The following is a 25,418-nucleotide window of genomic DNA, read 5'->3' on the forward strand; positions in this document are numbered from 1 at the left end:
TCAGTGTGGGTCAGTCTAGTGTGGGTGTGCTGCCTGTGTCCAGTCAGGGAAGAAATTGGAGCATGCAAGGGGAGGAAAGAGCATGCAAAGCCAAGGTTTGGAGCAGACATTCAAGTTTTGGTTTGGCTATTATTAGATACGTGATGTTGAATGGAAAAAATATACTATGCCACAAAACTCCTATATATTTTTATTTTGTTTCCAACTAAAATTTGGAATCCAGAACTTCCTGCTAGAAAGTGAAAATTATTTTGTATGTATTGGGTGAGAGTCTGAAGATAAACAGCCTTGTTTAAGACTGCAAAATGTGTACCCGTTGAAGCATTGCTTTAAAATACAATTTTGGGGTTTCCCCCCCTTGTTTTGCGATGCTGTTTAAACATTGTGAATAAAGCTGCTGCTCCTAATCAAACTGCAGGGTAGAGGAAAAATCCTTTTCCTTTGCTTGGTGTCTGCTCTTCAAATAAAGCTCAGTGTTTGTTCTTGTGACTTCCCCATTATTATTAGCCCCCTGGGTACTTGAGATTAATCTACATTTTATGCATTTCCTTTGAAAATGTGTAACAGCGTAACTAACTTGCCACTGTGAATAAAATGGAAACCGTCAACTGTTCTGAGGAGATTTATGATGACTTGCCACATTCATGGTTACCTTCATACAATATTTTGAGTCAAACATTGATTCAGTATGAAGAAATAAATCCAAAAGGCTTGTGTATACAGGTCCACCCCCCGCTTATGCACAGGTTACGTTACGGGCTCCTGTGCGCATAAGCAAAAATCGCCTAAGTCAAGAGCACCCTCTAGAAAGCCTCTAAAAACCTGTCTTTTCCTGCTCTCCAGCGCTCTCCCCCCTCTCTGGGGCAGCTGGAGGCTGGGGGACGTGCAGGAAAGTGGCTGCTGCGCTGCTGTGTGTGTCAGCTGCCAGGCGGGGAGGCTGAGCAGCCTAAACAGAGCCCTGCTGCACCCCCAATCTCTTTGGGGCTTCCTTCACCCTCAATGAAGTCCTCTTTGGGTTCTGGGAGGGGTCTCCTCACGAGCCACAAGGACTCTCCAGCTCTCTCCTGCCATTTCCTGGTTTAAATCTATTTATTTCCCAGTGCCGCACATATATGCAGACATGCACAAATTGATCATGTGCGTGGGGGACAGGACGACACACCTGTATATGGTTTAAAGCATTATAAGTTATACATATTACTTATACTGAGGTCCTCTTCCGAGTGTCTTCTGGTGGTTCCCTCAAGTGAAGTTACAGGGAACCAGGCAGAGGGCCTTCTCAGCAGTGGCACCTTCCCTGTGGAACACCCTCCCATCAGATATCAAGTAGATAAAGAGCTACACAACTTTTAGAAGACACTTGAAGGCAGCCCTGTTTAGGGAAGTTTTTAAAGTTTGATGTATTATAATGTTTTTAATATTCTGTTGGGAGCAGCCCAGAGTGGCTGGGGAAACCCAGCCAGATGGGCAGGGTATAAATATAGCAGTAGTAGTAATAATAACAACAACAACCACAACCTGTTAAACACTTACACGTGTATGGTGAGGAGAGCATTGAGTGTTGTAGTATTACGCTTTTAAAAAATTTACTTGTGCATCTGATATGCTACTAGGAAAGTAAAATGTTGGGTTTTTTTAGCCTTTTCCCATCCAGAATAAACTCAAATATATGCAATATTTTTTTAAATGAAAGCTAAACTTGCCCAACTCCTCATTCCCAGATTTCTGTGCAGTTTTTGGAGAGATTATAATGTTATTAGTTGAAAATACAAGTGACAACTGTTGTAATAAAATTTGAGCCAGTTTCTTGGTCCCAGTCTTGATATGCCTGTGAATAAATAAAAAGTGCTATTTTATTATTTGAGCTGTTTGTGATATTCTACTGGTGCTAGATGGAAATTAAAGAACTTGGTTCTATTGAAGGACTAAGGCTGCCAGATTGCCTTTTGCCTGTTTGGGCTTATTTATGAAACCATGGATTTATTACTAGTTGATGATTTAGTATCCAACATACCAGTCTCTGAAAAGCATAATTGTTCGTATGGTTTCCTTTTTTACAGATATTCAGTGGCTATTGCTGCTTTTGTTGTCCTTTTGAAGCGTGATTTGTTTTATGCAGGAATGTTAAGACTAACACAGGCTTTCCTTTTTCCCTTTCCAGACGTTCCAACTTCAGAGCAACCTGAGTTGTTCCTAAAGAAACTTCAGCAGTGCTGTGTCATTTTTGACTTCATGGACACACTTTCTGATCTTAAAATGAAAGAATACAAGCGCTCAACTCTTAATGAACTTGTGGATTACATTACAATAAGCAGAGGCTGTTTGACAGAGCAGACTTACCCTGAAGTAGTTAGAATGGTAAGTTTTATCACGAACACTTTATAAATCAAGATAGTGCTAGCTAGTATGTGTGCTCAATAGAACATTGGAGTTTGCATGACGGATATCGCGTATTGCTGTAAAGCCTTTCAAATGCAAAATGGGGAAGACAACTTTACTTCTGGTAATTCACAAATATGAGATGCAGCCAATTTTATTATGTCTGCTCAAAATGCAGTGGGTAGGTTGAGATCGCAGAAGACTCATAGGAGGTTTTGTATTCCTTATTTTGTTTAAATACAGGTCTTTCAAATGTTGGGCTTCTTAGCTGTGGTTCAGAACACTTCTATACAATGTTCAAAAGTTGTACGGTGTTTTGATGTTAGGGGAAATACCATTTTACATACGTGACATTAAAATGCTTTAAAGTTGTGGATTTTAAATAGTTATTTGGATTGCACCTAGCACTGTCTTACTCATTGTATTGATTTTTCAAATGGCGAGGGGCCTTTTACAATTTGGCGTGCTGTGGAAGTTGGAGGAGCCACCAGAGTCTATGTTGAGATTGCAAAGCACTTTGTGAATATTTTTTTTTACATCTGTTCAGACTTGAACTGCAGTTGTGTGTGGAGTGTGCTGAATGTGTCTTTAACACAGTCTTTATCAGGTTTCTGTGCCTACTTTTATTTGTTTGACTAGAGGAAATGGACGAAATTCTTTGAGAGATATGCTTGATCCTTTCCCTTTCCTGGCTGACAAAGACAGGAAGGCTGAGATTATCTGTCTGGGCAACCTTGAGAGAAGGTTCCATGCCTTCTGTTCTCAAGAAGGCAGTGATGAAGCTATCATTTTACTCAAACAGACTGGGAAATTGTCTAGTCTTGAGTCTTAGGCTTGGTAGTTGTGTATTGTGTTTACCCAGCTTCAAATTTACCTGGATGGGAGCTCATTGTCTAGATCCCTTTCAGTCTGGTTTTATGCAGAATTTTGCGACAGAAATGGTTTTGGTTGCCGTAATGGACATCTTGTACTGAGAAACACAAATCTGCCTAATTTTATTTTAAGGCCACCCCATTTAGTCGTCGTGATCACATTTTGTGGTATTGAATTCCATAGTTTAACAGTGCACGGTGTGAAGTACCATATTTTTCGCTCTATAAGATGCACCAGGCCACAAGACGCACCTAGTTTTTGGAGGAGGAAAACAAGAAAAAAAATATTCTGAATCTCAGAAGCCAGAACAGCAAGAGGGATCGCTGCACAGTGAAAGCAGCAATCCCTCGTGCTGTTCTGGCTTCTGTGATAGCTGCGCAGCCTGCATTCGCTCCATAAGACGCACACACATTTCCCCTTACTTTTTAGGAGGGAAAAAGTGAGTCTTATAGAGCAAAAAATACGGTACTTCCTTTCGTCTTCCAACATTAAGCTTGCATTGGCTGTCCCCAGCTTTTAGTGTCTGAGATAGAGCGAAAAACCACTCTCTGTTAATTTTATCTACAGCTTACATAACTGTATACACATCTATCATTTCCCTCCTTACTGCTTTTTTTTTTTTAACTAAAAAGCCTAATGATCCCTAACATGTAATTTGCCTTTTTCACAGCTTCTGCACAGTGGGGTCCACATCTTCATTGAGCTATCTACTTTGACCCCAAGGTCTTTTCCCTGCTTCGTCACTTGTCAGTTCAGACTCTATTAATATATGAGGATTTATTGTCCCCTTGTGGATCACTTTACACTTGCTTATTCTCCAGGTTCTCTCTCAATTTTTTAGCTCAGGACACCAGATGAAAACAGTACCCCATCCAAATTTGGAACGGTGGTTACGTCAACAGGAAACCGGGTCCATCTACATGTTCAACTCTGTTCATCTGGGGGGATTGAATTATGAGTTAGATTTTCATTGTTTTATTTAATTGCATTATCTGCCATGATCCAATGACTGTTTTCATCTGGTTGTCAGGCATTCTTGCTGTTAATGTTGTGCTGTGTCTTTAATTTCCCTTACCGTATATTAGTTTCACCTGTGGCTAACTATATTATATTCTTTACAATTTGTTACCAGCATCAGTGACTACAGTATCATATGAGCACTGATCCAGAGCATATTTTCTACAGCGTTTATATTTACTTACATGTAAGATTGGGTATGTATCTTAGTTGTATATATTGTATTATGCATTTTATCTTATACAGACGCAGGTTTCATCGCATGTATATTGTAATTTCAGCTTGTTAAGAAATTGAACTGCATCCTTGTCATATTAATTCTTACAAGTCTGGCTGATGAAGCATTGAACGAAACAGATTGGTTATCCGGAAACTCTGTTCCGGCGATATTTGGTGACAGATTATGTACATATCAAACTTTGAATTATTCTACCGCGACTGGTGAAGAAGATTTAGAGACTTTGGTTGCAATTTCTGATCATTTGTATTAGTCTATAAATAGTGTTTATTGCCATTGTTATTGGCCATTGTGTTGTGTTATTTTGTTCAGCTTGTCTATATTGCAACACAGAGCTCAGGGATGGATGGCAGGTAGTGATGACTGCAGAGTACTTGGAGTCAGAGTTTGTACTGCAGAGTTTGGTGGGTAGGTAAGAATGACAAGCATGCAGCATTTGCTCAGTGTCAAGCATCAGAATCTAGGTTGGAAAGGAGGAAACCTGTAGTGTTGATTCAATCATAGCCTGAAACTTCCAGAGGGTCGAAATACACAGATGTGTGTTCCAGTTCCCACCTCCCTGATGGGAGATCAACTTGCATTTAAGGGGCAGTGCTTCCACATTGGGGCTTCCACGCCATTGTTACTGGGAAATAGTTGAATGAATTTCTGAAAAGGGATAGTAGATATCTGAGGATGTTGGCAAACAAACCTCTGAAGCAATGGATCAAAGAAGCAGAGTTCAAACTGGTGGTTCTTTGTTGGTAGAAGTATCTGCCAAAAAGACTGCCCCAGTTGCTGCTGCTTAAACGTGGTCCTGGGAAAGGGAATTTTCCCTTCTGAAGCAGAGGTGCCCATGTCTTGGTCCTGGGCCACAGTATTTTTTTTAATGCTTTAGGATAACATAGATGGGAAACATTGGTTTATCCTTAGCTGCTGTGACTGAACAGTCTAAATGATGAAATGAAGTTGAAAGGGTTGTGAGGAATATTTGTTTAAGTTGGTCATTGGTGAAGGGGCTGTTTAGATTGAAGTTGCATTAATAAGATATGTGTATTGCATCCCAGCAACATCCAATTTCCCTGTACCATGCTTATGGGAAGCATAAAACGTTTATGCTCTAGTGCTTGATATACCGTATTTTTCGCCCTATAGGACGCACTTTTTCCCCTCCAAAAATGAAGGGGAAATCTGGGTGCGTCCTATGGGGCGAATGCAGGCTTCGCGAACCTCTCCGCAAACAGCAGGAGCGCTCCCGCTGCTGGCGGAGAGGTGCCTGCATGCTGAAGCCTGCGTGCGCTGAGCTCGGCGCGTCCAGGCTTCGCGGACCTCTCCGCTAGCAGCGGGAGCGCTCCCGCTGCTGGCGGAGAGGTGCCTGCATGCTGAAGCCTGCGCGCGCTGAGCTCGGCGCGTCCAGGCTTCGCGGACCTCTCCGCTAGCAGCGGGAGCGCTCCCGCTGCTGGCGGAGAGGTGCCTGCATGCTGAAGCCTGCGCGCGCTGAGCTCGGCGCGTCCAGGCTTCGCGGACCTCTCCGCTAGCAGCGGGAGCGCTCCCGCTGCTGGCGGAGAGGTGCCTGCATGCTGAAGCCTGCGCGCGCTGAGCTCGGCGCGTCCAGGCTTCGCGGACCTCTCCGCTAGCAGCGGGAGCGCTCCCGCTGCTGGCGGAGAGGTGCCTGCATGCTGAAGCCTGCGCGCGCTGAGCTCGGCGCGTCCAGGCTTCGCGGACCTCTCCGCTAGCAGCGGGAGCGCTCCCGCTGCTGGCGGAGAGGTGCCTGCATGCTGAAGCCTGCGCGCGCTGAGCTCGGCGCGTCCAGGCTTCGCGGACCTCTCCGCTAGCAGCGGGAGCGCTCCCGCTGCTGGCGGAGAGTTGCCTGCAAGCTGAAGCCTGCGCGCGCTGAGCTCAGCGCGTCCAGGCTTCGCGGACCTCTCAGCAAGCAGTGGGAGCCAGCACTGGGCTCCCACAGCTTGCAGAGAGCTGCCTGTTTGGGGGCTGGGGTCGGGGGAAGCTCGGGCTTCCCCAACCCCGCGCCTGGGGGGGAAATAATTTTTTTTCCTTTATTTCCCCGCCAAAAAACTAGGTGCGCCTTATGGGACGGTGCGTCCTATAGGGCGAAAAATACGGTATATGCATCCTTAGATGTACAGGTTTAACTGAAATCTGACAAAGCTGGTTTTATTAATGAGATATGTGTAGGCAAAATGTAAGGTATGATTCAGTTAACTAATTGGCAGCTTTATCTGGGGGGTTGTGCTGTAAAAAAAGTGATGCTGGTTTGGTGGCATAATTTCTATGGTACTTGTGAATCTTGCTGTTCTTAAAAGTGAAGTAGACAGACTGCTGTGGAAACCCCTGCATTGCCAATCCCAGTCAGCTACCACATGCTGCAGTTTTGATTTCGTTTTCCCTTCAGATCTCATCTGTCCTCTCTGCTGCTTTACCTTTCTAGCTGAGCAGTCCCTGTCTTTCATTATGACACCAGTGGCAATTTTTATCCTTGGAAAGGCGCTATCCTTTCAGTTTAACACTCATTGGATTCATTGTCACAGTTCTGCATTATAAAAAATATAATCGGTAGGCTCCCATAATTTAAAGAAGTGGGGCTTAGTCACTGGGAAAATCTTGATCTTTCCATAATGTCTGATATGCAGGGCTGTGTATAGTCTGCATTCACTTCCTTCTGTTCTAAAGAGCCTCAGGATGTGCAGTAAGAATTAATATATAATATGTACGTATTTGTGGCACATTTGCAGTATAGCTCCTTGTTCTGCTCATTTCCATCTCCTTGCAAGATTCACAGAGTCAGTGGCATTGGCGCTCTTGCAGTGAGGCATATGGTGGTGAAAGACTGCTGCATGGAGATAGGGTTTAAATGGCTAGTAAGATCAGGACAAGCACGTCAAAGTGCAAGTAGATCAATAGGTATCGCTCCAGTGGGAAGGTAAATGGCGTTTCCGTGCGCTGCTCTGGTTCGCCAGAAGCGGCTTAGTCATGCTGGCCACATGACCCGGAAGCTGTATGCCGGCTCCCTCTGCCAATAAAGCAAGATGAGCACCGCAACCCCAGAGTCGGTCACGACTGGACCTAATGGTCAGGGGTCCCTTTACCTTTAAGATCAGGACAGCAGGATATTTTGGCATTATGGAAGGATAGAGGGCTTTCTTTAGTGCCTGGGGCATTACCCATGAGGTACTATCCGAGACCAGGCATTGCCCACACATTTCCAAGCTTTTATCTGCATCCATAAAGACTAGAAATTTGGTTTAAATTTTCTTACTTGGATTCAGATACCTACTGCTGAATTATGCATCAGGTACTTGATGTTTTAATAATAAAGAACTGAAATCCAGAAAAGCTGCTTCCATTCTAGGTAGACTGTGCTCCAGTAGAAGAGCAGTTGGTCTAGTTTGTTATAAAGCATTTGATGACAAAACAAGTATGGAAATTTAATAAATAAAACAATTACTATCTATGGCCCCTTAAACTGTGTGTGGGGGGATATTGTTTTTGTTTGTTACTATGTCTTCCGATCGGAAGGTTGGCGGTTTGAATCCCCGCGATGGGGTGAGCTTCCGTTGCTTGGTCCCAGCTCCTGCCAACCTAGCAGTTCAAAAGCAAGTCAAAGTGAAAGTAGATAAATAGGTACCGCTCTGGCGGGAAGGTAAACAGCGTTTCCGTGCGCTGCTCTGGTTTGCTAGAAGCGGCTTAGTCATGCTGGTCACATGACCCGGAAGCTGTACGCCAGCTCCCTCGGCCAATAAAGCGAGATGAGCGCTGCAACCCCAGAGTCGTCCATGACTGGACGTAATGGTCAGGGGTCCCTTTACCCTTATGTTAGGTATTTTTGTGTTTTTACATTGTAAACCTCTCTGTGATCCTTGGATGGAGGGTGGCATAGAAATTGAATAAATAAAAAACATTCTGCTAAATCATATTAGAAGCTCAGACTTAATTTTGCACTGTCGTTACTTATGTAACGTCACCCCTGTTGAGAGCATAGTGGTGCTGCCCTAGTCTGGGATCATGAATCTGCTCACAGTGCCACAGGATGTGATGTTCTGCTCCACAGTATTCATTGCATTGTCTCATTCTGATCCAGTGACACAATGACTTATTGTCCTTAGCTTGCCTATGTGATGTACCACTATGATGGAAAAGCTCTTTTGCTGATTTGTTTGCTGTTGATTATATAAGCCCCCTGATGGAACTCCAAGCTTTCTCCATGAACTTGGGGAAATAGTGGCATTAAGGGAGGATTGTAAGCCCTAGGAAATGTATATTCCTTTGATATGGAAATATCTTGGTGAGGAGCTTGCCCAAGGTTTTTAGCTTTTTGACAATCCTACTCACCTTTGGAAGAATAGGGAGGAGGTCTGAGGCTACGCCAATGTCCTGCTCTCCTTGAACACTCCTGCAAGGGTGCCATTTATCCTTAAGGGGAAATTGTATGTTGAAGACTGGTGACAGTGTAAGAACCTGTGGAGCTGAACACTTAGTAGAATAGAGAAAGTGGTGTGTGTGTGTGTGTGTGAGAGAGAGAGAGAGAGAGAGAGAGAGAGAGAGAATGAACGAATATATTTGGAAACAGGTTGCTGGGGGAGTTAGATCTCAATGAATATAGGAACATTTATGGTTCTGTTTTTGGAAAAAAACAACCTACTGTTTGCACAGAACCACTTAAAACATAGTTTAGAATTAAACCTTTCAGAGTTCTGGAAACTGACACAAGTATTGATTATCAATAGTTGTAAGTGTAACTGTCACTCATATCATCACGGCTGCCTGCATATTGCTATCACTTGCCCTTGTAGAGCAGAACAAGTAAAATATTGTGTTTCCCACACTGAACCAGTCCCCTGTAACAGCTGCTTTATATTGATAAAGGTTGAAGCAGGTCTGAGCAGGTTGGCTGTTTCATTTAAAGCATAAATATTTTTCAAGGTTTAAAGACATTAGCAGATGACAGCTCTAAAACGGCATCCTTACATTGTATTTTTGTTTGTTGCTTACTCTGGAATAAATTATATTACAGTGACTGTTGACTGTTATTACAGTGTATATCTACACAAGTTGTATGGTATTCTGCTTGTAGTTAAAACCTGTCTGGCTTGTGTTAGTATTGCATCTTTAGTGTGTTGTTGGTTTACTGTACTTTTAAAAAAAATCTTAATGGCAGCTGTAAATCACACAAAATAATAGGAGATGTCCTCTTATGGACCTGGAGTACGTTAAATAGCAGGAAACAGAGAGTAGGGTTAACTGGACATTTCTCTGAACAGAGAAGATAGAAGGTGGAGTTTCTGAAAGATTGGTATTGGAACTTGTCCTTTTTAACATGTTGAAAACAATGCAGAGTTATGAGTGAGCAGTGAGATGACCAAGTTTTGTGATGGTACTAAATTGTTAAAAAAGATTGTGCAGAGCTTGCAAAGGACCTCTCCAAACCAAGTGAATGGGTGGTAAAATGCCACATACAATTCACTGTCTACAGTGTAAAGTGATGCATGTGAGATCAATAATCTTAAATTCACATAGACGCTTATGGGGTCTGAACTGGAGGTGACTGACCAGGAACAAGACCATGGGGCCATAGTGAATGAAGATGTCAACCCCATGTGCAGCAGCTGTGAAAAGGGCAAATTCCATACTAAAGATAATTGGGAAAGGAATTGAAAACAAAACTGCTGATACAACATTTCTCTTATACAAATCTGTGGTGTGACCTCATTTGGAATAATGTGTAAAGTTCTGGTTGCCTCACATGCAACAGGAAATTGCAGGGTTAGAAAAGATCTAATTATGGGCAACCAAAATGATCAAGGCGATAGGGCAGCACCTCTATGAGTAGACGTTGCAGCACGTGGGACTTTTTAGCCAAGGAAAAATGGGAGTAAGAGGTGACACAATTGAAGTTTATAAAATCGTGCATGGCATGGAGAAAGGGGATAGATAAATGCTGCTAAATACTAGTTTCTGGGAATGGCAGGAGGAGAGAGTGCTATTACACTCATGCCCTTCTTGCATGCTTCCCATGGGCATCTGGTTAACCAGTTTGAGAACAGGATGCTGGGCCAGATGAGCCATTAGCCTGATTCAGCAGGCTTTTCTTCTCTTCTTACTCCTTGGATGCTATCCAACTAAGTCATACTCAGAGTAGTTCCACTGAAGTCCATTGATTCAAGCAGTTCAATGAGTATAACTAACATTGTTTGTTTGTTTCTTGATTAAATTTGTATCCTGCTCTTCCTTTCATACAAGCCCATGGCGAATACCACCCCTTCACTTTCCTGAACTTCAGACATGCGTTCTCACTGGAGGATTTATAGTATTTAAAAAATAATAACTTAGAACACGTCACTGTATTCTGCTATAACAATTCTTTTGACATGTTTTTATTCCTTGTTTATACGAGCTTTGCCAAACATCAAGGCTGAAAATGAAGTAGTGTGAAAATTTCCTCTGTGTTTGTGTGTGTGTGTGTGTGTGTGTGTGTGTGTGTAATTTGAGTATGGGTGTCCCATATACTTGCAAAAAGGTATATATAAGAAAGATTTAATTAATTAATTAATTAATTTATGAATCACTTGAGGCATCTTGAAACAATTTTACAATACAGTGAAAGATACAGTTAAAAGCAAGTGCATATAAAAACATGTTTTAAAAGCAGCTATAAAAAAATAAATATGGGGTCTAAATGCCAAGTGAAGAGGCAGTTAGTTGTCTGATAGCAATGGGAAGGTGTTCCAGAGGTTTGGTTCTGCCAGACTAAAGGGCTGATTCTGGAATGGACCTACAGATAGACTGATATCTGCCAGACCTCTACTACAGAACACAGTGATCAATTAGATATGTAGAGGATCAGACGATCTTTTAGGTATTGTGGTACCCAGCTGAATAGAGCTTAATTTACCAATATCAGTATCTTGAACCTAGCCAATTGGCAGCCAGTGCAGTTCCTTTATCAGTGGCACAATGTGATGGTGATATTCTGCTCCAGTGAGCAACCCAGCCACTGGGTTTTGTGCTGGCTGCAGCTTCTGGGTCAGCTTCAAGGGTCTCTCTACCTATAACATGTTGCAACAGTGCAGTCTGGATGTTACCAGTCCATGGGCCGGCAGTGCCGAGACAATCCAGAATCACCTGCAGCAGCCTGACCAAGTGAAGTTGGTAGAAGGCACTCCTAAATATATATAAATATAATAATGTTCCAAAAAAGGCAATAACCAGTTCTTAATAGCCTCTTTATCAGGTTCTATTGTTTACCATTGAGTTCTGTAGGACAAATAAGTGACCTGTAGTTGGCAGCACTGTTACAGGAGGGGTGATGTTGCTGGCGTTCATAAATAAATTTCCACGCCTCCTTTTTACCATATAAGTGAATGCCTGGCGTTCATTCATGTGGAAAAGCTAGTTTTAGAGCTGCAAACAGCTTCTTGCGCTTTCGTCCCCTTCAACTACGTACATGCAACACCTCTTCGCTTCAGTTTTGATTAAGGGGGGGTCTATTAGAAAGCCACTGCACAAGTAATACTAAAAACAGCTTTGCAAATAAGCTTGCAAAAGTTAGTAGCCTGCTGGGGACTAGCCAAGCAGCCTTAAGGGGCTGTGGGAAAGGGAGCAGCCCATTTGGTTTCTAGCCTAGATGTTATCCATCCCTCTTGCCTGCCTGCAGTTTCTCATTGGCTACCAGGCTGGTGCTTAGATAAGACTGCACTGTGATTTTTATACTGTGGGTTAAACCACAGAGCCTAGGAGTTGCCGATCAGAAGGTCGGCGGTTCGGATCCCCGCGACGGGGTGAGCTCCCGTTGCTCGGTCCCTGCTCCTGCCAACCTAGCAATTCGAAAGCACGTCAAAGTGCAAGTAGATAAATTCCATTCCAGCGGGAAGGTAAATGGCATTTCTGTGCGCTGCTCTGGTTTACCAGAAGCTGCTTAGTCATGCTGGCTACATGACTCGGAATCTGTACGCAGGCTCCCTCGGCCAATAAAGTGAGATGAGTGACACAACCCCAGATTCGGTCACGACTGCACCTAATGTTCAGGGGTCCCTTTACCTTTACCACTTTTAAAAGAAATCAGGCACTTGTTGCTGTGCGGCACATAACACGGGAGTGGCCCCCTTCAGTTAAAATTATAGTCTTCAGAAATGTGGTGTTATAAGGTGCATGTCTGAACCCACATACATGTTCACCCCAGTGTTTGACATTCCCCAGGCGCATTTTGCTGTTGGCGCAGGTCCAGTTGTGGCTACATGGAGATTCCTGGTCATCCGGCTGGCTAACTGCAGTCTAAGAGCATCTGCCTTTTAGTCCACAGTTAATAACATTTCCGCTGTTTCTCCTCCTTGCATACTGAGACAAGTGAGCTGTAGTAAAAGCAAGCTGCAGCCAAATAATGTACTGTATGTTCTGGCGTACAAGATGACTTTTTATCCCTGGAAAATCATCCCAGAAGTTGGGGGTTGTCTTATACGCCAGGTATACACGTTGGGAAGGAGGAGAGGGAGCCGGTGTGCAGAGGCGCCCCTTCTGCCATCACTCCTCCTCCCTCCCCACAGAAGGGGACCCGGAAAGTCCTTCCGAGCGCGGCGCTCACCCGCCAAACGCCTTGCCTCGGGCTGCTGCTGCTTCTGCTGCTGCGACAGCAGAGGCAGCAGAGGGATCTGCCCCTGGCGGCGCTCAAACTCTATAACTCTAAAACTCTAAAATTGAACAGCAAAAGTTGGGGGTCATCTTATACGCCCAGTTGCATAATACGCCGGGATCTAGGGTAGTTGAGATCGTAGAATCGTAGAGTTGGGAAGGGAGTAATCTAGTTCAACCCCCTGGCAAATAGACATTCTGTTGTGGCGAGCGTAACCTAGGTTTAAGGTGCTATCTGGCACCCAGCTTATATATTTTGAGTTTCTCACACTGGTTCACCATGTCACCTACGGGACCGCCTCTCCTGGTATGCCCCACAGAGAAACTTACGGTCTTCAAATAAAAACATCTTGAAGGTCCCAGGCCACAGAGAAGTTAGGCTGGCCCCAACTAGAGCCAGGGCTTTTTCGGCCGTGGCTCCGATCTGGTGGAACACTCTGTCACAAGAGACCAGGGCCCTGCGGGACTTGACGTCTTTCCGCAGGGCCTGCAAGACAGAACTGTTCCACCAGGCCTTTGGCCAGGGCACAGCCTGACTCCCTCCTTCGGTTATCTTCGCAGAGCTCTGGCCCAATGGTTGCCAGTGGCTTGAATTAATTAATTTTATAATGAATGATTTTAGAGTGTTGTTTGTGCTGTACTTTTGTACTGTTTTATTGTTGTTAGCCACCCTGAGCCCGGCTTCGGCTGGGGAGGGCGGGATATAAATAAAATTTATTATTATTATTATTATTATTATTATTATTATTATTATTATTATTATTATTATTTTATTATGTGTGTAGACCCACAATGAGAGGAATGGAACCTTTTGCATGGAGTCAGGATGTGTGTCTGTTAAGAACGTGTGTATACTTTTAACTCTAATGCCTCCCAAACAACTTGTCACACCAGGAAATAGGGGAAATTATTGCTTATAAGACAGAAATGGAAGAGATTATGAATTTTCATTACGGCTGTTCTTTCAAGGGTAAGATGGAATGAAGTATAAATCAGATAAGTAAAGATAGGTTTAAGATAGCTACTTTTCCATACAACTGTTTCATTGTCAGCCTACTTCTACAAGTATTTCCTCAGAAGAGATTGGGTTCAATCTTAAGAAGGGATGCACAGGGTTGTATCTTTTGTGCGTACAGTGATGATACACTATTGAAAAGCCATTGTTGTAATAAGGTGTAATTGAACATCCCAATGTGCGGCTGCTGTTCTGTAATTACACCGCAGAAGTGTTGGTGCTAGTAATGCAAACAGCAGCTTCAAAGAACCAATTTTCATCAGGACCAAAGCAGGGGATGAAAGAGTTTTACTCCGCATTTCTGCCAGCTGGGTGCCTTCGTAATGATCAGCCCACACTCTGTGACTTCTGTTTGCGTTTTGACCTGTAGGAAGGACTCTGTGAATTGAAAACAGAGATGTTATATGCACCTTTGTTATCCATGAAAATCTTTCAGTAAAAATAAAATTATTATTATTATTATTATTATTATTATTATTAATTATCAATGCATGGCTACTTTGGCTCTCCAGTCGCTTTCAGGTATATTGTTCTTCAGTCCCAGCACAAGTGATCAATTTTCTATTTGCCTGGCCAGATGGAATCATTGATTTTCTTGAAGTTATTTATGTATCTGCCACAATATGTATAGCATTCTTCTCTACTATTATACAGCAAAATGTGTGAAATCCAAAGTATCTTTGGCGGAACTAACACTTGGCATTTGTATAACCGTTAGGAGAGGTGGAAGTGCTTTACATGCATTATCATTACATTCGCGCACCATACATCTAAAGCACTCATATCACTTTAACAGTCATGGCTTCCCCTAAGAATCATGAGAACCGTGGTTCATTCAGGGTGCTGGGAATTGTAGCTCTGTGAGGGGGGTCTCGTAACAAGCCTCACCACCCTTAATAAACTGCAGTTCACAGGATTTTTTTAAGGGAAGTCCATGATGGTTAAAGTGGTATAAGAGTGCATTAAACGTGTGCCGTGGTTGTGACCTATCTCCACCCTTACAACATCATTGTAAGGTAAGTCAGTGTCTGCCTATTGTAGCATGTGCTGGGGAGGAACTGGGAGTGAGGGGGGTTGAGTTTGAGAGATGGTATCTTGTATAAAAGGCACTCGATGAGTTCGTGGAAGAAGCAAGATTTAAACTGAGGGATCTTTGCTACTCTGGCTAAATTAGATTGTACAGGTCAGCCCTATTGCTCAAATTAGATGAATAGCATAAATAGACTCTCTGAATGATCGCTGCTACTAGGTGTTAATTTTAGAACAAAATATAAACAGATAATCTCTTAGGAAACCTGCACCAAAGGCAAGTTTAAATCAGTTGTTTGGTATTTGTTGCTAATAGACTGATCTCTCACTATGAGACACCATGTGATGGAAGTATATATTGGTGCATAACAAACATTTTAGTAAAAGTCAGCATCCTTTTTTCTAGGATTATATCAAAATGCACCCTCTTGTGGTGAGAAAAGAAAACACTAAGTACAAAACCTCTTTATTTCCTGCTTACTCTTTCTCAGAAATTTTAAAGTCTAGTCTAATGCGTGAGAGAAAGCTCGAATTATTGAAATGATTCTGTTTCATCTAAGTTAACTGGAATATTGAAATGCATTAGGAGGAGATGACAATTAGGCACTTGTATAAAGTTTCAGACTTGGGCTATGGATGACTGAGTTCATTTCCCTTCTTAATTGTGAGCCTTAATGACCTTGGACAAGGTGCTGGTTTTTTTGGCTATCATCTAACAAGGTGCTTGTGAGAATAAAATGCTTCTGCTCCTTCCTGATAGATTGCTCTGTTAGGCTTGATCTAAAGAAAGGGAGCAGGTTGAGACTGCGTAGACACTTGATGTGGGCTTCGTGAGGTGTAGCCATAGCAGGGCACATTTTCATTTCTTGGAATATGAGCTATGCTTTGTGTCCAAAGTATTCTCAGAGGGAGATGCTAGTCAGCTTAGAGGAGTCACATAGTTTGTTCTTCTCTCTAGAGCTGGTAGTAGGTGCTCCCTGCTTTCATTACAAGGATAAAACGGAGGTAAGAAATGATTAGTGCAATTTGGAAACCATAAAGTGCCATATACATTGTTCTTATCTAAGAATAATCTGCTAGTGAAATGCATTATATCAATCTGTGGATTCATTGGGCAATTTTTAGCAATTTGTGAATGCGCTCTAATTCTTCTGATTGCCTTGCCCTGCAATCTTGATGAGAGAGCAGCCTTTAATTGTGTTTGTTCAATTTCCCAGGTTTCTTGCAATATATTCCGAACACTTCCTCCTAGCGATAGCAATGAGTTTGATCCAGAAGAAGATGAACCCACCCTTGAGGCGTCATGGCCACATTTACAGGTGATTTTATTCTTTTAATTTTTTTTATTTTAGAATTAAAATCAAGCACACCAACTTACTTGCTGGAAGGACCCTGAAATGAGACAGAACGCAAAGTATTTTTAAAAAATCAACAAAAATACAATTTATTGTGATTAGATGGACCGGGGCGGGGGACGGAGATGGTTTGTGACAATGTCAGGTTAGGATTAATGTAATACACCTTCCTGGGTTATGTCTTATAACTCCCCAGTAACCCAGCCTGGTGACTGTGGGGCAGGATTGACCTTTTTTAAAAAAAAAAAAAAAAAAAGAATAATTTTTATTAACCGACCAATCACATCAAATCAAACCAAATTACATAAATTCCAAATTACAAAGCTGAATTTTAATTTTTTGTTGGGGGTACCCATATTTCAAGTTCCGAAGGGGATCCAATCATCATCTTGCTGCTGCTTTAATGTCCACAAATCTGACCATATGATGTTCACAGTACTATCCAGTCCTTTTTATTGTTTTTCCACATCTCTTCTTGTTATTTTCATATATTTTTCCTTTCTCTTTGTGACCTCTGGTAGTCTCCACAAGCAGGATTAACCTTTTTAGCTCTGCAGCCACCTACGGACCAGACCAGACCCAAGGCCAATTTAGTCCAATATTCTGTTTTTACAGTGGCCTTCAAGCAGGACAGGAACTCACCAGCACCCTCCCAACAGGGTAGTAGATTGTTACAGGCTGCAGCAAAGTTCTTTTTGGGGAGAAGGAAGCAAACTCCCTGTAACTGATGGCCCCCTGTCCAATGGCAGGACCTGATAACTTCCCTTTGCTCTGCCTAAAAGCCTCCAGTAGCCCATGACCCTCTGGCTGGTTCAGGGGATCAAAGCTTAATTCTCCTTTCTGCTGCAGGTCCAGTGCAACATTTAAGGATTCAGTAGTCAGTGCTTACCGTATTTTTCGCCCTATAGGGGGACAGCGGGGGGGGGGGGGCGGAACGCCGCCATCCCGCTGTCTCCCAATGTGGTTTGGAGGCTGACAGTGGGGAGACGCGTGCTTCTCCCCGCCGCCAGCCCCGCAAACTCCGGGGACAGCGGGGAGGCGCAGCGCGTCTTCCCCCTGTCCTCGTACCTGATCTGAAGGCGGGCGGCGGGGAGAAGAGCGCTTCTCCCCGCTGCCTGACCCACAAGCTCCGGGGACAGCTGGGAGGCGCAGCGCGTTTTCCCGCTGTCCCCGGACCTGGTCTGCAGGCGGGCCGTGGGGAGAAGAGCGCTTCTCCCCGCTGCCGGCCCCACGAGCGCCTGGGGGGGGGGAAATAATTGTTTTTCTTTATTTCCCCCCCAAAAAACTTGGTGCGTCCTATGGGGCGAAAAATACGGTAACTTCAAAGTTTTGGAGTTGCCACCCTAATCCTAAGATTTTATTTTTAAACTAACAGTGTGTACAAGCATCTCCCTTTGTACACCACCTCATTTTTGCTGCTTTGTAAACAGGCATGCTGTTGCATTTACCTGAAGTGTTCACACAAAATAAAGTTAGAAACCAGGAAGTCTTAGCAGTATCTAATCTACATTGCCTTAGTCTCAAATACGTTAAACTTCTATTTCTCAGCTGTCACCAGGTTTGCACTTTTCCGTATATAGCTTGGCCAGCATGCCCTGGCCACGTGAGGACAGCAGAAATCTTTAGTTTGACACTATCATAATAGCTGTTGCAATTTATTTTGGGCACTGTATACCCACATGACAGGTTCTGTGCTGTTAGTTTTGATAAACTTCAGGTCTCTTTCACTTTCTGGCTCCCTTTGTAAATTGTGTTCAGATTCTCTACGCAGAATAGCAACAGTGTGCCATATTACAGATGAATGTATATAGATAAATACAGATTTAGTAATTCTAAAAATCTATATTTAGCTTGGCATTCTGTTCAGTATGGATATTGATTTTTATAAAAGGGACTAGGAAACACCATTTTAAATAGTTTCCTAGGAAATACTGCTCTGTTCTGCTGCTCTGGTTTGCCAGAAGCGGCTTAGTCATGCTGGCCACATGACCCGGAAGCTGTACGCCAGTTCCCTTGGCCAATAAAGCGAGATGAGCGCCGCAACCCCAGAGTCGGCCACGACTGGACCTAATGGTCAGGGGTCCCTTTACCTTTACCTTTTAGGAAATACAAAGGCACATTGAGGAGAAGCAGCTGTAGACTCCAGCTTTCAGTCCTCTAGCAGCTTTCATTTAGCTAGGCAGAATACACTGAGCCACACCTTATGATGGTCTTAAAACTTCTAAAACCAGTTTCACACAGATTTTAATAAATACAGTGGTACCTCAGGTTACACACGCTTCAAGGTTACATACGCTTCAGGTTACAGACTCCGCTAACCCAGAAATAGTACCTTGGGTTAAGAACTTTGCTTCAGGATGAGAACAGAAATCGTGCTCCAGCGGCACGGCGGCAGCGGGAGGCCCCATTAGCTAAAGTGGTGCTTCAGGTTAAGAACAGTTTCAGGTTAAGAACGGACCTCCGGAACAAATTAAGTACTTTACCCGAGGTACCACTGTACCAGTGTTATCGCTTCCTTTCCACTCTTCCATTCATGGAACTAATGGCCCTGGTCACTTGCTTTCCGCTAAAAAGATGTAGGCTTTGTGTACAAAGTTCCCTGGGTTCAATCCGTGTAGGACTGGGAATGCCCCCTTTCTGAAACCTAGGAGAGCCAGTGCCTGCTGGTGTAAACCTGTGATGAGACTTAGGGAAAGGAAGCTTCATGTGTTCCTGCTTACATGCAAACCTGGGCAACGGTAGCCTAGTAGCACACCCACCTCAGTTCTTCAGGAGACAACAATTAATTGCGACGTAGCAGGCTGTATAATACTTTCCTTGCCCCAAATGGTGCCACACGGTGTTTTTTCACCCTACAGGGTTATAAATGGCCACACATTTTAAACCTCACGGGGGGAAAGTTGCCTGGCATGGTGACTTGGAGTGAGGAAACAGGGCAGAGAAGGACTTAAGTGCCCTTTCCGTCCACTGATTCCCTCCCTATCAGTTCTACAAAGTGGAAAGGGCTGTTGGGCATGTTTACGTGTAACCTGCAGTCAGTGGAGAGGGAGAGAGTGCGGGCACATAAATGCCTTCCATGCAGGAGGCAGTCATCCCCCCGCCCCAAACAAGTTTGGAGAATCCAGATTAAAACACATTATTCTGCATCAGACATCTGTGTTGTAGTTGAATGCTCCCAAACGCTTTCTAATTACCATTAAATGTTTCACCAACATAATAATTGCTTTATTTTATATGATTTCAAGAGTCTGGAGGGCAGAGGAATGCTGATTATACCCCTGGGAGCTTTGGCAAGCCAGTGCAAAAGGGTTTGTGATGCTTGCTCTTAGAATGAGCTGCAGTTCTTCTGATGGCAGCTAAATAAAAAGAATTAATGGGCGCTAGGCTTATGCCACTCTAGGCTATATGAACACAGGAAAATAACACATTATTTATTAAGTTAAATTGGATTTATATCCTACCCTATCCTGAGTAGGTATGAGTGGCAGTGGTAATATTTAACTAGATGTGTGAGTGGGTCTGTGTCTCTGAAAAGGGCCTATGGGGGGAAAGACCATATAAATAAACCAAGGAAGGGTGGGGCAGGAGGTAGGGGGAGATGGGGAAACAGTTTTATCAAGGTGGTCGTGAACATAACCTTTTTTTAAAAAAGTTGTTTGATTCAGCAACAATCTCCCCACACATGCAGAACAATGAACTCCTCTGTGCAGTGGGAGGGAGGGCAGCAGATTGGAAAACACTCACTTGAACCAGGGTAGGCACATAGATGATGTCTTTACCTACCATTGTCCCTCTCTTGCCTCTCTTTAAATACGGAAGCAGAATAATAATTCACTGTTTCATTCTGTAGAAATGCAGCACGCATTAACACATTACTAAATTGTGTTGTGATTTATTGCAGCTTGTATATGAATTTTTCATACGATTTTTGGAAAGCCAAGAATTCCAGCCCAGCATTGCCAAAAAATACATAGATCAGAAATTTGTACTACAGGTAAGGAGGTCTGCTCTCTTCAAAGTATTTGTAATGTTAACTTTTATTTTAAAAAATACTGTAAGTTGATTACTGAAGTTTCAGTAAGTCTGAGGGACTTAAAAAAAACAACAAGCTGCATTCAAAAGCTGTCACTGGAATGTGTGAAGGCAATTATGAAATACTGTAACTTAAATTTGGTAGAAGATGACATTAAATGTTTGGCACTACGAAGTAGCTAACTTTGCATGAGAGAGAATCTCACACAGCCATCTCCTGAAACAATTCTCAATCTTCCTCCACCTTACGAATAAAATTCCGTGGTGCAAAAGGCTTGAACCTGCCCCTCCCTGTTAGATCTTGCCAAGGATTAAGCAAGATACTGGTCCATCAGTGCTTGGGAAGTAAGGCTTATATGCAATTTGGTCCTTCTGTTCATGGGCAGACTCTTTGATCCAGCAAAGGCTTCTGTGAAGAGGAGGAGGAGGAGAGAGGTGATTGCCATACATTCTCCCTTCTCTCTGCAGCCTCTTGCATCCACACCAGATCTGCTTCAGAGAATTCCTTTGGGTTCGAAAATAGCCAGGCGCCAGGCACATTTTGCACCTGGCTATCAGCCGCTTGCAACCAAGCACAGATGCCTGAGTTCCAGGATGACACCTAATATCTCCATCATCTGGAGGTGCATACCTGAGGATCCTTGGATCTGGACTGTTTTCACACACTAACGCCCCTTCCTGTAGAATTCTATAAGTCATATTTCCTCTACGCAGTCAGAATGAATTTCAGGAACCAAAATGGTTTTTTTTCTTGTGCAGCCTGAGCAGGAGCAGTGAACAATGTTCTAGTTAGTTGCTGTTGCTTGTCTTCACTTACCCCCACTCCACTGCTGTGCTCACAGTTGTGAAGAATATTCTTACGTTGTGAATGTGTTACCGTCAAGAAAAAGAGGTAGAAATAGGCCAGTATATATGCGGACAGCCCCTGGATAAAGTGACTTTTCTTCTTTAAGTTCTCAAAGCTCTTAACCTAGCTCAAGGGTGTCATCTGAACTAGCCAGAGAATCAATCACATCAGCCCATCATTTGACAAATAAGACTTGTCTTGCCCCAAAATGGCAACTAGACATTCTGGTTTGGCGACTGCAACCCTGGTTTAAGTAGCCATTTGGCCCCTAGCTTATATGCCCGAATTTCTAACACTGCTCTGGAACAGTGCTGGGAGCTGTATGGAGGAAGGGGACATTTGCAGAAACATCCCCCCACCCTGTTCATGGAAGCTTCCACTGGATCAAAGAGCCTTCTGTGAAGGTTATGGGTAGGGATCCATTAGTCAGACAGAAGGTCAAAATTCACGATGGACAATTCGGCTGTAGAATGAAAAAGTATGGTCAGATAAAGCCAATTCAGAAATGCAGATGTTAGAGACAGGCTCCATTTCTGAGCTGTTGGTTTCATTTTGATTTCATTTTGACCCCCCCCTCCCCCCAGCTTCTGGAACTGTTTGACAGCGAAGATCCTCGTGAGCGGGACTACCTAAAAACAGTCTTACACAGAATTTATGGAAAGTTCCTTGGTCTTAGAGCATTTATCAGGAAACAGATTAACAATATTTTTCTACGGTAAGTGTGGGGTTTGTTTGTTTTTTTTAAAAAAGAAAGCTGTTTATGCACCGTATTTTTCGCTCTATAAGACACACCTTTTTCCTCCTAAAAAGGAAGGGGAAATGTGTGTGCGTCTTACGTAGCGAATGCAGGCTGCACAGCTATCCCAGAAGCCAGAACAGCGAGAGGGATCACTGCGCAGTGCTCCCTCTTGCTGTTCTAGCTTCTGGCTTAGCCCCTCTGTCCCTTCCCTCACCTCCTGGAAAAACCCCCAAGAGCCGCACTCCCTTTCATGAGCCGCATGGAGTGTGTGTGTGGCTCTTGGGGGCTTTTCCCCGAGGAGGGAGAAGGGCAGCCTCATAAAAGGGAGTGCTGAGCAGAGCCTGGGATGCATACAGGCTCTGCTCAGCGCTCCCTTTAAAGAATATTTTTTTCCTTGCATTCCCCCTCTAAAAACTAGGTGCGTCTTATGGTCAGGTGCGTCTTATGGAGCAAGAAATACAGCAGTTTTCTATTTTCATTCCTGTAGGTTTGTACGCCTACAATATATTTTTTAATGTGTTGTGTTTTTAAACTGTAAGCCACCCTGGTTGGTCCATGTACACCAGAAGGGCAGGTTAGAAATTTCCAAGTAAATAAATACTTAATCTGTGTAATTTGTGTCTGCGCAATTTGCTTAATTATTTAATGTATGTAATTTGTTTGGGCAGGTTTGTTTATGAAACTGAACACTTCAATGGTGTAGCTGAACTGCTGGAAATATTAGGAAGGTAAATAAAGTTTCGTTTTAAGGGCTGACCTCACCCACGACACTCCTTCTACATGATGGCAAACTTGATGTGCGAAAAAGCTTATCTTAAATTTACTGACAGCCCAAAATGTTTCTGTGAAAGAAACCTCACTAGCAGTTGAACTGGCTTCCAGATAAGGGTGCTTGTGATAGTAAACACATGGCCCAACTTTCAATTTCCCAAAATGAGGGGTGTTAAAAAGTTGTAACAGGACTTAAGTATTCAAAAGGTATTTTAATTAAATTGATATAATTTAGGTTTGCCTGGTAAGTTAAATGTGTGTCAAATTGCATAGAATTCATTAAAAACAATTGCCAAATACTTGTGGCAAATTATTATTATTATTATTATTATTATTATTATTATTATTATTATTATTATTTATTACTATAATCACTACTACTATTTAGCATTATCTGATATTTTCATAAGGTAAAATTAATTTTTGTTTTGTTTTCCAAAAGCAGTTTATGTGCTTCTCCATCAACATAGACTTACCAAGCTAACTGTTTTCCAATCACAAAAATAATAGCAGATTTGAATTCCTCACACTCAAAAAAAATATTTTAAGACCCCTCACTGAAGAGATTTGCAAAAAAAATCCACCCTCTAAAATGACAAGCCCTAATGGCCCAATGTGAGTTGCTGCCTTGCCATGGGGTCTCATAAGGTGCGGTGGTGCCGAACCAACTCTCAGCCCTGTCCTGTTCTTTGTCCCCTCTACTCACTTGTGCACACAATAGTTAAATGGAACTGCAGTTGTGCAGGGGGGAGTGAAGCTGTAGAAGGCCCCCTTTGAAATTGAGGAAAGATGTTCTTGTCAGGAGTTCAGACTACACTCGAGTAGGACCCTGGCAGAGACACATGTCCGACTGGCATGTTCTCTCCCTCCTGGTCAATCGTTCGGGAGCTTCAAAAGCTCTCCAGCCCAAACATCACAGCAACCGAGGCCAACCGACACTGGCACACTTAGCGATCCACAGAGTTTGCGCCTCATGAGTGACAGACCTCAGCATTTTGGCTAATCTACTTTATTTACATATAAACACACAAGGAGCACAGCAACATGGCTCCCTCTCTCTCTAGCATCAGGCAGCAAAGAGAGAAAGAACAAAGGACAACAGTCCCACTTCACGGAACACAGTAACACAAACATCCTGTCTTTGTCACTTCCCACTCAGGTCAGGAGCAGACCTTGTTCTCATGTACTTTCTCTTTGTGGACTTACGGCCCATATGCTTCCTTGTCTGCTCGCTTTGATCCTGAAAGAGAAATCCTTGGCCTTTTCACTTTCAGCATCTGGCAGATTCCATCCTGAAAGTAGTTTACTCAGTCACTTCTACCCACAGTGAGAGAGGACAAGAGACGCAAACTTGCTCATGATAACAGAATTCTCAGGGGCCAGATAATGAAAGGAAATCTGTATGGACAGTTTTATAATATGCACTATTTGCACTTATTGGTAAAGGAATGCTTTTCTACTTATAAATAAAATTTGCAAGATTACTTTTGTTCTCATGCAAATTTAGACCATGTTTCATTTAGTGCCAGTTTCAAACACTTGTTCTAGCTGTGATTAGATACATCTCAGTTCATTCTGTGTTAAGGAATACCTTGATGCCAATAATGCTTCTTTTCTCCCTTCTAGTATTATCAATGGCTTTGCTTTACCTCTTAAAGCCGAGCATAAACAGTTTTTGGTGAAAGTACTGATTCCTCTACATACCGTTAGAAGTTTATCGCTCTTCCATGCACAGGTAAAAACTTCCATACAAATGTTTGTTTGTTTTTTGTTTCCGGCTTTTGTTAGAACCAGTGCGGCCGGCACTTCTGTATGTGCTGAGTTGGAAATAGATTTAACCAAACCCTTTAAGAAAACGGAAACATGTAGAGTCCAGTAGACATATTTTTGCTTGCCCCTTGTGTTCACCAGAGACTGCCTGCAATTGGGCAAGAATCTCCAGCAACCCATCCACTTCTGTCAGTCTGTTCTTACAAGCTTATTTGGCTAGGTGAGCGGGATGTTTTCTCTAGTTCAGCCCTGAGCCCACAATGCAGTGCTAGGTAAGCTAAGGAGGCACAAGACTATTGGCTGTTTTGCTGAAACAGAGCTACTGTTAATTGTATCTTAATTGTTTAGTGTTGCCTTAGGATGGGGGCACACACAAGGTTTGAAAGCTAAAATTCAAAGCTTACATCAGTTTGCACAAGTGTCTGCCTTCAGTGGTGATGAATACAAACAACCCCTGTTTTAGGCGTGACCGAAATGTGCATGATTGTGCGTGTGCACACAGCGGCAAATCCGGAAGGGACCAGAAAACGTCCTAAAAGGGATGGATGGGGCAGGGTGTTTTAATGACACACAATTTCACGCAAGTGTGCAACACCCTGGAATGCAAGACCCATCCAGATCTGGGACTGCCTGTACAGCTTCCCTATTTATTTATTTTTTACTTTTTTTGGTTTGGGTGCTTTATTCCACTCTGTAATTGGGGTTTGGCAGCTAGATATGCCTGCCACCTAACT

The 25,418-nt window shown here is 43.1% G+C and overlaps 1 protein-coding gene across 11 annotated transcripts in view; it reads left to right on the forward strand.

Annotated features, from left to right (window-relative positions):
• Window positions 1–25,418, forward strand: part of PPP2R5E (protein phosphatase 2 regulatory subunit B'epsilon) — a 90,582-nt gene that overhangs the window by 51,894 nt on the left and 13,270 nt on the right. For all 11 annotated transcript variants that reach the window (XM_083437107.1, XM_083437110.1, XM_083437114.1 and 8 more), the window contains 6 exons: window positions 2,162–2,358; window positions 16,388–16,489; window positions 20,427–20,519; window positions 21,989–22,119; window positions 22,812–22,871; window positions 24,541–24,649. In XM_083437107.1, coding sequence (XP_083293233.1) covers window positions 2,162–2,358; window positions 16,388–16,489; window positions 20,427–20,519; window positions 21,989–22,119; window positions 22,812–22,871; window positions 24,541–24,649 — 692 coding nt within the window. The remainder of the gene's footprint in view (window positions 1–2,161; window positions 2,359–16,387; window positions 16,490–20,426; window positions 20,520–21,988; window positions 22,120–22,811; window positions 22,872–24,540; window positions 24,650–25,418) is intronic.

Source organism: Podarcis tiliguerta (genome assembly GCF_965153285.1).
Source record: "Podarcis tiliguerta genome assembly, chromosome: 1".
In the NCBI taxonomy this organism is placed as follows: domain Eukaryota; kingdom Metazoa; phylum Chordata; class Lepidosauria; order Squamata; family Lacertidae; genus Podarcis; species Podarcis tiliguerta.